At 35.3% G+C, this 15,877-nt stretch overlaps 2 protein-coding genes across 5 annotated transcripts; both read right to left on the bottom strand.

The window, feature by feature from the left end:
- Positions 1–165: 165 nt before the first annotated feature.
- On the bottom strand, positions 166–5,731 carry LOC9300839 (ADP-ribosylation factor GTPase-activating protein AGD1). 4 transcript variants are annotated; one of them, XM_021016179.1, is made up of 20 exons: positions 5,650–5,731; positions 5,308–5,527; positions 4,885–4,961; positions 4,706–4,806; positions 4,519–4,589; positions 4,192–4,254; positions 4,027–4,071; positions 3,859–3,924; positions 3,720–3,767; positions 3,534–3,629; positions 3,322–3,363; positions 3,004–3,207; positions 2,769–2,900; positions 2,428–2,655; positions 2,190–2,285; positions 1,767–2,099; positions 1,500–1,645; positions 1,319–1,412; positions 743–1,236; positions 166–648 (listed from the first exon to the last, which is right to left on the bottom strand). In XM_021016179.1, exons 2-20 carry the CDS (start codon positions 5,350–5,352, stop codon positions 534–536), a joined length of 2,496 nt encoding a protein of 831 aa, XP_020871838.1. In that variant the 5' UTR covers positions 5,353–5,527; positions 5,650–5,731; the 3' UTR covers positions 166–533. The 4 variants fall into 4 exon arrangements, with proteins under 4 accessions (XP_020871838.1, XP_020871841.1, XP_020871840.1 ...); XM_021016182.1 differs by having other exon boundaries at positions 5,308–5,459; positions 5,650–5,722; XM_021016181.1 differs by having other exon boundaries at positions 5,308–5,482; positions 5,650–5,720.
- Positions 5,732–6,487: 756 nt separating this feature from the next.
- Positions 6,488–11,138, bottom strand: LOC9302537 (signal recognition particle subunit SRP68). The gene is made up of 14 exons (XM_021016183.1): positions 10,963–11,138; positions 10,715–10,837; positions 10,391–10,457; positions 10,189–10,299; positions 9,799–9,994; positions 9,534–9,619; positions 9,265–9,460; positions 8,842–8,953; positions 8,555–8,682; positions 8,169–8,375; positions 7,971–8,080; positions 7,550–7,679; positions 7,244–7,393; positions 6,488–6,908 (listed from the first exon to the last, which is right to left on the bottom strand). The coding sequence occupies exons 2-14, from the start codon at positions 10,806–10,808 to the stop codon at positions 6,669–6,671; spliced, it is 1,827 nt and encodes a 608-aa protein (XP_020871842.1). The 5' UTR covers positions 10,809–10,837; positions 10,963–11,138; the 3' UTR covers positions 6,488–6,668.
- Between the last annotated feature and the right edge of the window lie 4,739 nt (positions 11,139–15,877).

The following is a 15,877-nucleotide window of genomic DNA, read 5'->3' as shown; positions in this document are numbered from 1 at the left end:
ATGATAATGCAGAATTGCAGATGACTCGAAAAAAACAAATGAATGAAAGGATTGATTTGATATATTGATGAATAAAAAGCTGGCTGGTGATTTAAAGCAAGTTCTTCAATGGGCAAAACCAAAAATTCTGCCTGAAAACATAAATCTCTAAACAGAAGAACACAATTGGTGTCTTTGTCTCTTTCATTACACAAAACAAACAAAAAACGGATCTCATAGTGAAACCAAACAAAGGTTTTCATTTTACAGAACATACAACCCATAAAAAGACCATATGTACACCAGAGAGTATAAACAAGTATATCAACCTAACAAGCAAAAAAAAAAATAAAAAAAATCTACATGTCTTCTCTACGCTCTTCATGAACAAGTCGCTGATTATATGGGAAAAAAGAAAGAAAGAATATGAAACGAACTAAAAGGCGGAAAATGGCGAAAAGAGTTCAGTCGAGCAACACTCTTCTAGTGCTATACCATTCTGCTTTCATTGTGATAAGCTAATGAAATGGTCAAATTCGATTTCATCAGTGTTATCATCTTTTGGAGTCTGTTAATAAAGCAATCAGTTCGCTATCATTGAGGTCTGTCTGTGAAGCATATTTGACTGGTATGTTATTGTCTTTATCAACAGCATTTGGATCTCCTCCCCTGTTATTGAATTATTGTATCAGACTTATAATTCAAATCCTTATAAGATAAGACCAGTACAAAGAAACCTCAAGAGGAAGTATATTGAGTTTACCTCATAAGTAGCAACCTTGCAATTGCATATCTCCTGCTGATGATACAATGATGAAGTGGAGTCCGACCTTTTGAATCTGTTGCATTTATTTTTGCCCCATATTGAAGCAATAGTTCCACCATACCGATATCCGCAGAAAGACAAGCAAGGTGAAGCAAAGAACAGTCGTTTGAAGTTTCCTCTCTGACCATACTTTCCCCCTCACCTCTTGAGTTAGAATATCCCTCTGGATTCTCTTGAAACTCCTCTTCAATGCTCTTGAATTTCGCTTGAAGGGTTTCCTCCTTCGCTTCCATTTGCATCATCTTTGCTAAGGGCAAAGACACAGTGTATGATGCTTGTCCACGTAGAGCATTCACATCTGCTTCAGAGCAGACAATGTGCCTGTAAACTGATTTCTTGTCGTTGGCACGTACATTCTCCCATATCTCTTGGAAAACTGCCTGAAAATGCTGACTGTCTATTGCTTTGCGGACAAAAATCCTCTCTGAGTACTGCAGTTAGCCATTATATTAGCAATGGGTACACATGAGATCTTAAAAAGCTTTGCTTAGTAACTCATAGAGCGACATATACCTTTGCGTGGATAAACAACTCTTTCACAGAAATGGGATCATTGAAACCAGGCTTCCTTACAAGCAATTTTCTTGGTCGATCTGACTTGGGAGTGCTGATAAATAGAAATATTTTAAGACTGTAAATACATGTAAGAAGTAGTTTCGTTCTTCTCTCAATTACAAGTACTCAAGTCACTTACCCCGAAGATCTACTAGCACTGGAAGATCTACTCTCCGAGTTCAACAACTCCTCCCACACTGAGTTTACATATACATTACCTAACGATTGGAATAATGTCAACACCGATGGTTCCCATACTTTAACATCAAGAGTGAGTGATCTGACCTGCACGACAGGGTTGGATAATTTATACCAAAATTTATAGAGCTAATTTATGGGAAAATGATAGTTCATGCTTTCCCCTTTGTGGAAATTTTGCTGGATGTGTATAGTTTTAATGGCAAACCTTTGAAATATGAACACCAAGGTTACGATGGATACCAGAACACTCAATACAAATAAGGACACCGAGGTTCAAAGAGGCCCAATCAGGTTCAGGAGCACCACAGTCTGCACATCTCTCATTACCCAACACTCTTGTCAAGACATCAATTGGCTTTTCAGTCTTTACCATATCATGTTGCTGCAAGCACCCTGAAAACCTCGAACGGTTTCCTCCTGTCATGGGATGTTCCACTGTGGATTCTCCACTTTCTGCCTGTTCGATATCATAAGGATCTGCTAAAGAACCAGAATCACTTGCAGAGAAAGTATCACCTCCGTCCACAGTAGACAGTCGCTGGTCGAGTTGAAGGTAAAGGATATATTAGTCAACGCGAAGATGGGTCAGACAAGAAATAATCAGCAGTAATACCGTATAAAATCTAACCATGATTGCTCTTTCAGGTGTTTGGAAACTCAACAAAGAAGCAATTACTCCAGTTATTTTTTCGATCCAGTCCATCTGATCCTGTGCGTTCTCTGCCTACATCAATAACGATTTAAATAGTTCTGGTCACTCGGGGATGATGAAAGAGAACACCAAATTTAAAAAGGATCCTGAATCCTAATAGAAGTTTCTGTAAGTTTCATAGAAGAAAATGAAGATCTTTCGCTTGGAAACATACCTGCAATGTATAAACTTTCGTTGGTGAAATTATTCGAAAGCAGAATCTTAGATCGGTCTGATCTGCATCTACTTTGATCGTTGAGGTCAGCAGATTGACGGTGTGACGTGCAACTGGTTTTTCATCGTGCACACCAGCATGATAATGAGAAGACAACCACCGACTTAGCAGCCCAGGACTGTTTTCTGAAGTCATATTCCTATGAACAACAGAGCGACTTCCATTTCCCTGATACATAGAGCTTCAAAGATTCAGTAAAGATAAAGTACATCACCAATCTGATCTATATGTTTTCTCAAGAAAGGATCAAAAACACAATTATTTTTGGTTTTGCAACTTACTGAAGACCAATTCCATGGCTTGCGGTAATAGTATAGCATCCCACGGCTATCAAGGATAAAGAATCTTCTTTTCCAGTCACCTCTCAAGTTTGAGGAACGTTTAGACAGATACCCTTGTCTGATAGTCTGAACCTGAAGGACAATTATATCAACAGATAATTATAAAACAAAAGAGTATAAAGATGTGAGAGCAGTTTGACGAGTAAGCCTCAATACAAAAGATATTTTTCCTTACCTTTCCTTTTGCAGCAGATTGCATGACGGCCTCGATGACTTTCTGTGAGTTTCTTGAGTTATGTCTCATGCCATCCCCTGTTGGAGAACCACTGGAGTTTCTAGTTTCACGATCAACTTGCCTTTGGTATTCCTGCATCCTTTCATTAAGTGATGCCATCTCATAGTTTGCACATTCTCTAGACTGATGTGCATAAGCTAACACCTGCCATAAAATTTCAATTAAACACAGATATACCTTGTACTATACTTGGATAAGAAAGGATCTGGTACAGAGAAATATCTGTAAATGCAAAAAGTGCTGCTAAGAGTATCAGACCTGATTAATAAAAGGCTCCATTTGATGTAGTAGTTCATATCCCTGAAAGAAGGAATCACTCGTGAGAAAGCGAATCAAGTGGTTCTTATCAGAAAACAGGAATAGAACCCATTATGTGATATGTTTCCTTGTAAAACCCAAGCTGATTGGATCCAAGGACAGTTATTTATTTGTGGTCTTGCTCGGAAATTAGTTTTCAAGACAAAGCTTGCCTGTTTGAAGAAACGGAGATGAGCATCCATAGTCCCGCTGACTGCTTCCAAAAACTCAAATCTCTTTTTAGCCTCCGCATTAGAGAGTGCACTAACCTGGCCAGGAAGAAGTAAGCATCATTATGTACGGTTATATGAATGAATACCCTGTAAAATATTTGTAGCATCTGAATACAAAGCAGTTACCAGATGGAACCGTGCTTGCTCGAATGTCGTTCTTGCGCTATGTAGGTCCTGCAATGTCTCTCTACCAAGTTAGTTTTTGCAGAAAACTGTGACTAGTTGTAACCGAAGACTTCACAAAAGTAATAAGATTTTTACATACCTCCTCAATTGTGGCAGCCACATCCAGTCGTGTGCTCTTCCTTAATGAAAGATATTTCTCTCGTGCCTGTTCCATTTAGGTGCACAAATAATTATGTAGTTTTTCAAAGAAACTGGGAAACCATAATTTTACCCATCAGTTGACATATTATGAAGTCAATCAACGCACCTGATCATATGTAATGGTAGCTTTGTCAAACCGTTTACGAGCTTCCTGTGAGAGAAATTAAAGGTGGATATAAGTCGAAGCAAATCAGAGAAAATGCTGAACATAACATGCAAGAATTTGAAAGGATTATCAGAGTGATTTTGCTATAATATTTCGTGAATATACCTTAACTTCATGGACATCACCATTCACAAATTGAAGCAACCGGTCATTCAACGTGTGTTCTACCTGAAAAGTGTTGACAAGACATCATAGTTTAGCTATGCATCACTTCATTTTTTATGATATCAACATACAGCGATAACATTGAAGGACATGGAGCTAAAAATTTCTCAAATAAATAATAAAAACAAGCCCAGAAAAGAAGGCGTAGTAATTTAGAACAAAAAGAAGCAGGCAACCGATACTAAAGCCCGACTGAGCGCAAGATAAGTGAGATAAATTTAAGGAAATTAGTTATACCAATAGATAGGCAATGGTTTTCAGTAATACCTGGGAACGAAGAACTTCCTTGTATGTCCCGATTTCTCGTAGAGCGATAGTGAATTTTGTCATTACAGGACCTGAGCAAATAACTTATTTCCTTGAGAAATGACTCCAAGAAAGATAAAAATGACTCGGAGAATTCAGATTAGTAAAATTTTGAAGGAAGAGTAAAGACGATGGGATATATAAAGACCTCCAAAAGCAACACAAATAGGATCATTATGGCCGCCTCCGAAAGATTCAAGTGCATTTACAAAGCCAATATCTGCATCATAGCCTTCTCCAAGGCCCTCCCTAATAACGCAAAGAAACAATCAAAATATAGAATTTGGTGAATGAGACGTGATGTTACCAATGAAGGGAGGGGCTTACGTGTATTTTCTGCATCCTTTATAGAACCTTAAGCAACGCAATCGCAGCAACTCCGCACTCTCTTCCATAGATTGCATCTGTTGCACAAACAAAAATGTTTTCAATCACTGATACTTTGGTGCAGATACAAGAGACAAAATATATCAAACAAGTTACAGTTACAGGTCAAAGATAGATGTTATTACTGTTGATCCAAGTCAACTCCTAGATTTTGACACAAAGCACATTGCAAATTTCATACCAAGAAAAAAAAAAAGATTAACGTTTCCTCCACAATGTATCTGAATTTAGACAGGGCCATTGTTTTAACAGAACCAATTCGAAAATGTCTTTGATGATCATCATAGAATAGATTATAACGAGCATTGGAAACGATGAAGAAGCTAGAGAAACAGAGACGATCGAAACAAATTAAAAAAAAACCTGTTGGCGAAACATGGGAGAATCATCGAGCTTAGCGAAATGCATATCTTCTGCGGGAAAAGCAAGAGACCCAGAACAATGCTCTTCCTCTTCCTCCACCGTTTTCTTCTTCGTCGTCTTCCACTTGGAATAATGCCGATTACCGGACAGAGCTAATTACGGTGTTTCTTTTCTTCTTCCAACGTATAGTTTTGTTGTCTTTTTCTGGAAAATCAAAAAGCTTAATTTGGGGATTAGGGTTGGTTGAGGAGTGGGGAAAATGGGCGGAAATTCAGGAAAAGATCGTGGAGTGGGGAAAATGGGCGGAAATTCAGGAAAAGATCGTGCGATGGAGACAATTACCCAATTATACTTTCTTCTCTACTCTCTTTCCCATTCTCGTTGTGGTGGTCATCGTGTGCAAAAACCTTGAAACCTTCCATGCCTGTCATGTCATTTTTAATATATAATTAAAACAATCCAAAGTTCCAAACAAAAACAAAATTAAAGGAAAGCTTATAAATTTTAAATTAAGCTAACCCCACCACTTTCTGCTTCTTGTAATGGAGGGAATAATCGTCCTTTTTATTCAACAGTTTAGAAAAATATCTATAAAATGTCTACTACTTAATTATGATAAACAAACACAACCTTAAAAAGATCACGAAACTTCAAATTACGGGAGTATTATTTTTTTTACTACAAACAATTTAGAAAATTGCCAGTCAGATTTGATAGATTGATTGGGTATGGGAGGGATGAAATCATTATTAAAGTTATTAAAGGCATGACTCCAAATAATACTTATAAGAGAGAGTATTTATCATTTACTAATTAGGAAGCTGAAATCTAAAGTAGTTGACTTTTAATAAATTGATAATTCCGAGACTAGGACAAGTAGACCAACATCCTAAACGTGTGAGAAACTAAAAACTATTTCTTGCATTAAGAAACTATACATCCTTATCGATATAGAAAATGTTTACGAAAAGAGGTTAAAAAAAAAAAAAATGTTTACGAATGTTACATTCTTTTCTGATTCGATAACATGGACCGGTTTTCTAGACCGTGCTTCCAATCTTTTCTACAATCCTCAAGTATGTGACCTTGTAAATTATATATTAGAAAAATATAGAACCCATATTTAGTATACGACCATTAAAATTGGTCTATATTTCCAAAATTTCAAGTGTCACTAAAATGGAAGAACAAAATGTCTAAATTGTGATTCTGTAAAAAATCGACAAAATAAATTAACAGAAATCTTATGCATTTCGTTTTAGAAGCTAAAAAAGAGCAACAAGTTTCAGAGTCTGGTAAAAAAGGGGAGATTGAATCCGAGATTCTTTTTTAACCTTAGAGAGAAAGCCGGTTTAAAGTTTTTAGGACTTTGTCCCCCAGAGACTAATACGGCTCATGAAGCCTCCTCCTTTTTTCTTCATCCTGTTTTCAATATCTGGGAAGTCGATGCAATGGTAGGCAAGGTCTAGAACAATCGGATTACGCGGTATTGATTGGAATGCCGGTGGGAACCGTTCAATCTTTGGTGCTGTTTTCGTGTTTGAATCCCCAACCGCAGATTCATACACATCCAGTTTGTCTAACAGGTACTTCTCCTCCACCTGGTTTAACATACAATGTAAGAGGAACAAAAAAAAAAAAACATTAGAGTGCAATTTGGTTATGAGACACTGGAAAACTACACAAAAACTCAAAATCCGGATCGCACAATGGAAAACTTCTGATGCTTGTTGAAATTTAATCTCTCTGATGTGCAGAATAAAGCATATGATCAGAAATTACATGGCTACTCATATCGGGCATTTTAATCAACAAGTTTCAGACACCAAGAGTATTTAGATGGCCGAAGAAATAAAATAGGCATAAGAAATAAGGTGAGAATTAAATGTTTATACCATCAGCCACTATTAAACAAGGCAAGATAGTGAGATTGTACCTGCGCAGCTGTATCGTTTATTGATATAGTTGAAATTCTATTCGACAGATTCTCTGGAACCCTCTCTTCCTCCATAATCCCGGTCGCATGCTCTATGCAGCTATTAGCTCTGCATTCTTTAATCAGTGTCTTCAGTTCCTGGATTGTTCCCTGAGAATTATTAGAATAATTTAGTCAAAATTCATATATGTTCAGTGAAAAGAATATTCACGATATTCAGTCAACATGAGGTAACATAGTACACTTCTGTTCACAATGACTATGGAAGCCATGCATGAAGTGACCAATAAATGATGAGCTCGATACCTCATCTTTCTTTGCTATGCTTTGAAACTTGTTCAGGGCATCTTCAGCAAGAGATCGAGCACGAGAATACAGGGCGAATGCTTCAGCCCTCTTTCCAGCTAGACTATATGACTTTGCCAAGTAGAAGCACCTGAAAGAGATTAGGGAATATATCATTAGCTAACTCAGTCAAGGGCAATGAAAACATTGAATGTATCAGTACATATATGGAAAGAACCACGTGAGTATATGGAACAAATTGTAATAATATAGACCAAAATGTAGGCGAAGAGGATGACTGACCAGGAAACAGATGCCTAATTTAATGAATAAATTGTACTAATGTTACATATAGCTAAGTATAACTCTAACCACAGACGAAAAATCATGTGAATTGTAAAGGAAGTCCACAACTCAATACAATAATGTGAGAGCATTAAACCTTTCAGCACGGAAGGCCAAGCTTTTGCGCTGACACTCTTCTTCAAAGGCAATCTCTTCAGGTTTTCTGTCTCTTCCAGAGCTAATGAGATCAGAAAGATCAGCGACATTCTGAGAAAAAGAAACACAGGTGATGTCTCCCACTGGTTTAACAAAAAAAATCTGCTTCTGAAGAAAAAAAGAGGTAAACATTGGTTACCTGTAATAGAAGGTCATACAATCGAACAAGCTCTTCAGGCCTAGTAACCTTTTCACTTTTATCATCACGTTTCCTGTTCAGTTTACTCTTTGCTATTTTAACCAACAACTGGTTCCGCTCAATGGTTCTTTGTCCTAGCACAGCTCCAACAGCTTTGTCCAAACCATTTAGGTCATCTTTAACAGATTCAGCATTTCCTGCACTTACCTAAAAATAGTATGCTCCTCAGTAAAATCAATCAAAGAAACAGTAACGCAACAAAAAAACTAACGCTCTTACTCTTTGGGATGAAAAAACTTGTCTACACTTTCAAAAATCTTTTAAAAGGTCAACCTTTTCGGTGAACCCAATCAATAAATTAGAAGATGGCTTGTAAATTCACTCACCAAGTCATTGCGTATTGTGTTCCTGGCATCATGATATGCAGTGAATAATTTATCAAAGATGGTTAGCTTTTTCTCTACAGGGAGAGATTCTGCTGTCGGACCCTGTAGCTCCTTCTCAAGTTCCTGGGCTGAATAAGGGACAAAGAATAAGAGCCTCAGAGAGGTGCTCGACACTCTATAAATTATCTTAATAAGGTAACGTATAACTGTAACCCCATTGTAAAGGTAAACCAAACTTTTCAGCATAATAAAGGAATTAAAAAGAGTAAGGAAAAAGTTAGTCAAACCTTTTAAAATAGAAACCCGAGATTTTGGGTTCGAAACCGGAAATCTGTAGCCAAGCCAATTAAACTCTGTAAGAGATGCAGCTTGTTGAGATCTAGCCTCTTCCATAGCAGCCTACGTGACAGTGAGTGTATAAATCATATTTATAGACCAAAATGTGTGAGGAAGCTGAGAAATAGTTCACCACTAAACCATTGCAAGACATTCAAGAGTAGCCAAGATCTTATACATGTAATAAGTTTTCATGTGTGTTGGTCTCAGGTCAAAAGCGAGACTCTAAGTTCCTAACAACAGATGGAAAAACTAACAGACCAAAATTTTCAGCAGAATGTGGATTATTGAAACATAGATCTACAGTTATTCACTTGTTTTGGAGGGGACGCTGACAGAAAAATGATATTTTGATCGTGAATATTTATACATACCTCTATTTTTGCTTTGAAAAGATCCAATGCAGGGCCTTCCATCTCACCAATCTGAAGAAGTTCAGATGTCTGCAAGTTTGACTTGCCAATTTTGTGTAGGCAGTATCGAATACTAGGCTCAAGCTCCTCAACCCGTTCCCGGCAAAGAACTTGGTTTTCTAGATCTCCATATTTCCCAAGTTCCTCATAAACAGCTCTGCAACAGGGGGTAATTTTCAGAAACGAAACCCTACTAAATTGCAAAATGAAGATATTGAACAAAGACGAACCTGGCGTTTTTGAAACATGCCAACCCAGTTTCCCAATTTTGATCTTGCTCAAACAACAGAGTTCCTTTCATATAGGATGCATATGCCTATAAAACAGTAAGATAAAATATGACGACTCAAGTCAAGCGTTTATAGAGTAAACACACGTACATGAAACAACTAAGCTAAAAGCCTAAAACTGAGGTATTCTCTTCTTTCTTTCAAAGTAGTGAATATGTTGTATGTAAATTTATGAATACTGCAACACCTGAGGTCACAGAAATACCTCAGCTTCCAGTGATGTCCTGGAATCTGTCTTAATAGAGCACAAACTTGAGAAAAGGGAAGCCCATTTAACTGCCTTCCTTAGCCTACCAACCAAATATATCCGCTGCCGTGCATTAGGCCCATCTGGTAACTGTCTTTTTTCCATTGCATGGCTCCATGCTCTTTCCGCCATATAGAAAACCACATGAAGGAACCTATTTCAAATAAAGACATAAAATTAACTCAATTATGAGCAGGTGACAAAAAAAAATAACTTACTAATTTCTAGTGGAAGTAACAACTGAGCCTTCAAATTCTTCCTATAATGCTCAGCAAAACGCAAAATCACACTAAGCTAACAAAATCTTTGGCTTGGAAGGAATAAGGATGGGAGCAAGAAGATAAATACCTAACATCAGTGACGGTTGATTCAAGAATGGCTCGTCGAGTGTATTTACCACGGCCATGAGTGAATTTCAAGGACTTGTATAACCTCCTCAAACGTGCTGAGCAATACCTCCTACACAACAAAATAACACAAATTACAGAAAATGACCTTAATTTAATAAAATGGCAAGTAAGCCAAAGAGCTTAGGGTTTGCTATTAATACCGATAGCGAGCATAGTCACCATGACGCAGACCATGTTGCGCCTGAGAAGATTTCATCAGCTGCAGAACTGAAACACAAAATGCAATTTTGCATTGATTAAAAACTTTTAGAAAACATATATTATTAATACAAAATCACAGAAATCCCCTCATAAAAACTACGATTGAAGGAATCAAACAATGGCCAAATTCGAGATTCCCCTAAGCAAAATTCCCAAACATGCAGATACTTAATCATGTCTATAATTTTAACCACCGATTAGTCTCAAAAACACCAAAACAAGCAATTATGTATATTTGCATTCCCTGAGAAATAAAAACTAACCATTGATCGAGAACCTCGGAAGGATCTGATCAGAGCTTTCAGACTTCGGATCGTCGATCTCCATTGCAGACACCTCGCTCTCCTTCTTCCCCATTAATCCACACAATCCTAGTTAAAACCCCGCTGGAGAAACAGACCAAAAGAAATAAAAAACAAAAAAATACCACGCGATATATATAAATTGAGGGCTTCATAACAAAACAAATCGTAAGAAAAAACAAGAGAAATTCAGCTCAACTATTTCATACTTTTGATCTGATGAGATGATTTCACGGTTGTGCCAATGGAATATTCCGATGTGGGCGACGGCGAGCAGCGGAGGCGTGCGAATTTCAGTTTTCGATTGAATCTCAAGCAAGCATTGGTTAAAATAAAAGAGAGGACGAGACTAGTAACGAAACGGGTCGGTGTAGAAATCTGAGGTTTTGGGGTTTTGGTAAACAAGTCCAGATTTAATCCGGGTATACATGGGCCTGAAGGCCCAGTCCATGTAATATCGACCTCTCGGCCAATTAATCCCTCAAATATTATCTCCAAAGCAACGAATTGAATTTGGGATACTTATTTTTTGGAAAGATGTTTTAGAACTATAGTAAAAGTTTACCACATCTTAAATTTATCATACCATCTTTAAACTATATGAACTTTATTTAAACATCTTAAAACTACACATACCCATTAGACTTTAGATTAGTTATTTCATACCAAAAAAAAAAAAGAAATCCGTAGATTTATTAGTTGTATTATTTTCAACAAATATAGATAAAGTGGTTGGTAAACCTTATAGATTGACGTTATAGTTTATAAAGTCAGTTTTAATTAAAACCATTATATTTGTTATCAGTTATTATAAAAAGTCAAAATAAAAAACAATAGTTAAGGGTATTGGATTTTGGTACCGTAAGTTAGATAATGTAGTTACGCTTAATATAAACCTTTTAAGATATATGTACAGACTACAGACCAATGTAAATTGGTGACAAAAATTAGGAAAATAAAAGGGAATAATATTTTTTTCCAGGGTAGATAATGCTAGTTAATATTGAAAATCAGTAGATAATAAATAAATAGACCGACGGAAATCTTATAGAGATAACGGGATCTGGAGAAGAGACCGCGTGGACCATATTAACAACCAAATAATTCAAAAATGATTATAATACTATTTAGTTTAATTATCCAAATGATAATCTAAAAAGGTTTATTATATGATGTTCCATAATTCCATTGGTTATTGCTTCTGTCTTGCTTTTCTGTCCAATCGTCTTCTTCAAGATTTAGCACGTGAAGAAGTCTATCTTATACTACTATTTATTTTTCATGGTATTATTAGTTTCAATCAAATATTATAGAGTTTCCACTCCAGCGAAATTTCAGATATAGTTTGACTCTCAGAAACCAAAATTTGGTGTGTTTAAATTTGTCTCTATTTCTGAAAAAAAATAGTGTGTATTGATACAACTTACAACAGAAAAAATAGAAACCTATTTTGATAGACAAAGCATCTAGCATTACATGTACTTATAAGAATTAAAATATTTAACATAGTAGTAGTATTTCACAAAATAAATTATTCGCTTACCAATGATCTCATTCTCAAGTTTTGAATAGCTTTAGATGTTAACTTAAGTATCATATAAATAATTAATTAAAGATCCATACTGTTTCAAACTTCCAAGGATGTAGGCATGTGAGACTAGCGTGACACTACTAATTCTATAACAAAAGCTCTTTTATTAAATGCTAATTATAATCGAATCTCGCTTGTTGATTAGCAAAACTGGAAGACGGTTCAAAACCGGTTAGGTTCGGTTAGATACGGTTAACGTCTTCTTTATTGTGAGTGTTGCACACGTAATTTGGATGAATCTAACGGGTGGGTGCACAGAGATAATAGATGGAGGAGTAAGTAGAGGATCACAGCCCATTCTGGGATTTGCTGGTCAGCTTTTGATGTGTATACTAATGGAGAGTTGACACGTGGATACGTTGAGAAGAGCATCTTTTAAGAATAAATGCTTTTCTAATCCTTCACGCAGCGACCAGCATTTAAAATAACGGACAGTGACCCTCTCTCTCACGCCACTCGCTCGCTCGGCTTGTTTTTGTCAGCTTGGCTTAGCCGGCTAATACCAGAATATAAACTTTCTCTACTCTGTTCTTGAGGTTTTTCTAACTCTTACGTATTTTTAAAAATATTGGACCGCTTGTAGTTTATTTTTGTTAGTTTCCAATGTTTATTTTTATTTTCCCCTTTTGGATTGAACTTAAGCCTCTAATAAGTACTTACGTTCTAACTTATCTAGTTTTATTATTCAGTAGATAAGCATAATCGAACAAAAATATATAAATTCTTAGTTAATTGAAAATCTTTGATTGGAGACCACACAATCTATTGAACGGAAATTAAAGTTAAGGTAAAGTAATCCTTTCTAACCAAAGATCAAATTTGAGATACAACATTTCAACTTTTTTCAAAAAGACTATGATCTACTGCTAGATCAGCACTTGCTTGATATTGCAAAAAAAAATTTAAGCTAGAAATATGAATGTTGTGACTAGTTGGAGTGATTTGATATTGTTTAATGTTGGTTTTATGTACAATATTGTTTATAATATTTACATTTGAATTCAATTTCGATCCTATTTGAGAATTTTCGCTAAATTCTGGCTTTGTTTAATTGACTTGAATCGATCTAAAAAACCTTATTTAATTTTGGTTTTGACTATATTTCAACCCTAAAAGTTTAACCGAATATTTTAAAATCGTATTAAAAATATTTGAATCGCTTTGATGAAAACTTTTATCGCAAATAATAAGACCCGTGAGCGGGAAAATAAAAAATATTCTCTTTTATTTTATCATCAAAAATATATAATAGGAACGGAAAAGATAATTACAACACCGAAGACCAAAAAAATTAAAGTTTCCGAATTATGCCGACGGATAACATAAAATTTCGAGAGACTAAAAAAACATAGGAAACCTAAAAAACAAAATAAGCAAAAATGACAACATATGAGAAATGACAAATACATCTATCTTGCAAAGCATGAAATACACACAGAGAACCTGAGATAGCTAATTACCTAATAGACCAATGCTTCATAATCCTAACTATCAAACAAAAAATACTTTTCTATATATCTCATATTTTCAAAATTGTTTTTGTTTCAACCAAGAAAAAGGGTATTTTATTCAATTTTTAAAAAATTATAATGTCCGACGGAGATCCCAACACAAAACACTTGATGAAATCTTTAAGCTAAACATTTATATATACAGTGAAATACATAAATACTAACATTTATTATCGAACACATAAACTGATTCATAGATAAATACATTTTTTTTTGTCAAAGATTCATAGATAAATACATTCATAAACTAATTTAAAGTATTTGTAAATACATTCACATACGAGATATCGTAAACGACACTCACCTTCAGCCACATTTCATGGCCGATTGGCTATGTGACTGCATTTCCATTTATTTTCTTCTTCTTATTTTCCCCTATTTTGCAATTTAACGTGAGACAAAAAAAGATAAATACATGGACTAATGTTGGATAACTATTTTTTTTAGTGGTCTTCAATATTTATACCATCCTCTTTATTTTAGATCATCTTTTGATATTTCCATTTGGTAGTTCGAACCTAGTCCTGCTAAATATGATATTATGGAGAGTCAGAGAGATTTAACCATCAAACCAATTAACTTCACTTGAAGTCTTCATTGATGCTGATTATTATTAGTTATATCTTTGTTATACTATTCATTAGAAATCAATGAATTGTACTACAAACTTAGGCCTAGGCATATGGGTAATCCGTTCGGGTTCGGGTAAAACCCGTTCGGGTTCGGATTGAATGGGTAATGAATTTATGGTCCATTCGGGTATTCCTATGGTTTTGGTTCCGATCCGGTTCGGGTATTATCGGGTTCGGGTCGGTTTGGGTAATACCCAAAGTTTAAAATCACTTTACATACTCAAATGATCAAATAAAGAGAATAGAACATCAAACATGACATTTAAATACTAAATCCAATCCAAAATAACAAAGATGACTATTTCACTCTTAAGTGTTAAGAGTAGATTCTAATTATCTATATACATATATAAACATATGTGTATTGCATATGTATAAGTATATAACTATATAAGACTATATATCTAATTATCTATATACATATATAAACTCAAACGTCAAAAGTCACAAAACCTAAAACCTAGGACATACATATAAGTATATAACTATATAAGACTATATATCTAATTATCTATATACATATATAAACATGTGTACTTCTTCGGGTTTGTGGGTACCCTAAATGGGTAACGGGTAATCCCCGACCCGACCCGATACCCACGGGTAATCCAATACTCTACCCAATGAAGTACTTTCTAATACCCTAACCCGCTCCAACCCGATTTTTTCGGTCTGGGTATCGGTTCGGGTATCGGGTCCGGATTTTTTGCCCAGGCCTATACAAACTTGTAAGAATACTAAAGCCAGACTTGACTTGAGAGGTAGAGAAAACAACAAAGCAAAACAAGAATCATAAAGACAGTGAATATACAAGTAAAATAAATAATTCAAGCTCGTCAAAAATAATAAAAAGAACTAATGAAGGAAAATAGCGTTTTAAGATATAATCTTGAACCAACAAACCAAACATTACCAACAAAGATTACTCAATTGCCAGATGAAGATTTATTTCTCGGTAGCTTATTTAGCTACATAAGATATTATATCTCAAACAATTAGAAATATAATACGATTTATTTTTAGGTTTTAATAATACAGTCAAGACAATCACATTTTCAAATTTTCTTTTTGCAAAAACTCAACATCTTTCTTAAACTCTAATTAATATCGGATTTATGTACTTGTTTGCATTTAAAATCAAGTACGAGACTAAAAACATAAGCAAAAGTGTTTCAACTAAAAATGTCAATTATATCAATAACATTAAAACAACCTTTTTCATACATTTTTCTTCCATGATACTAAGGTTTGAAATTCCTAACTTAATTAGTACATATAAAGTTTTGTAGATAAAGCGAATGAGTCACATGTTTAAAAGAAAACCAAAATGATCCAACGTTTAATAGCCGGCTCCTTTGGTTTTATTACTTAGCCGGGACTCGAAGACTTG

The sequence above is a fragment of the Arabidopsis lyrata genome, assembly GCF_000004255.2.
Source record: "Arabidopsis lyrata subsp. lyrata unplaced genomic scaffold ARALYscaffold_8, whole genome shotgun sequence".
Taxonomy (NCBI): domain Eukaryota; kingdom Viridiplantae; phylum Streptophyta; class Magnoliopsida; order Brassicales; family Brassicaceae; genus Arabidopsis; species Arabidopsis lyrata.
Note: the sequence above shows the minus strand (reverse complement) of the source record. Positions and strands in the feature narration are given on the sequence as shown.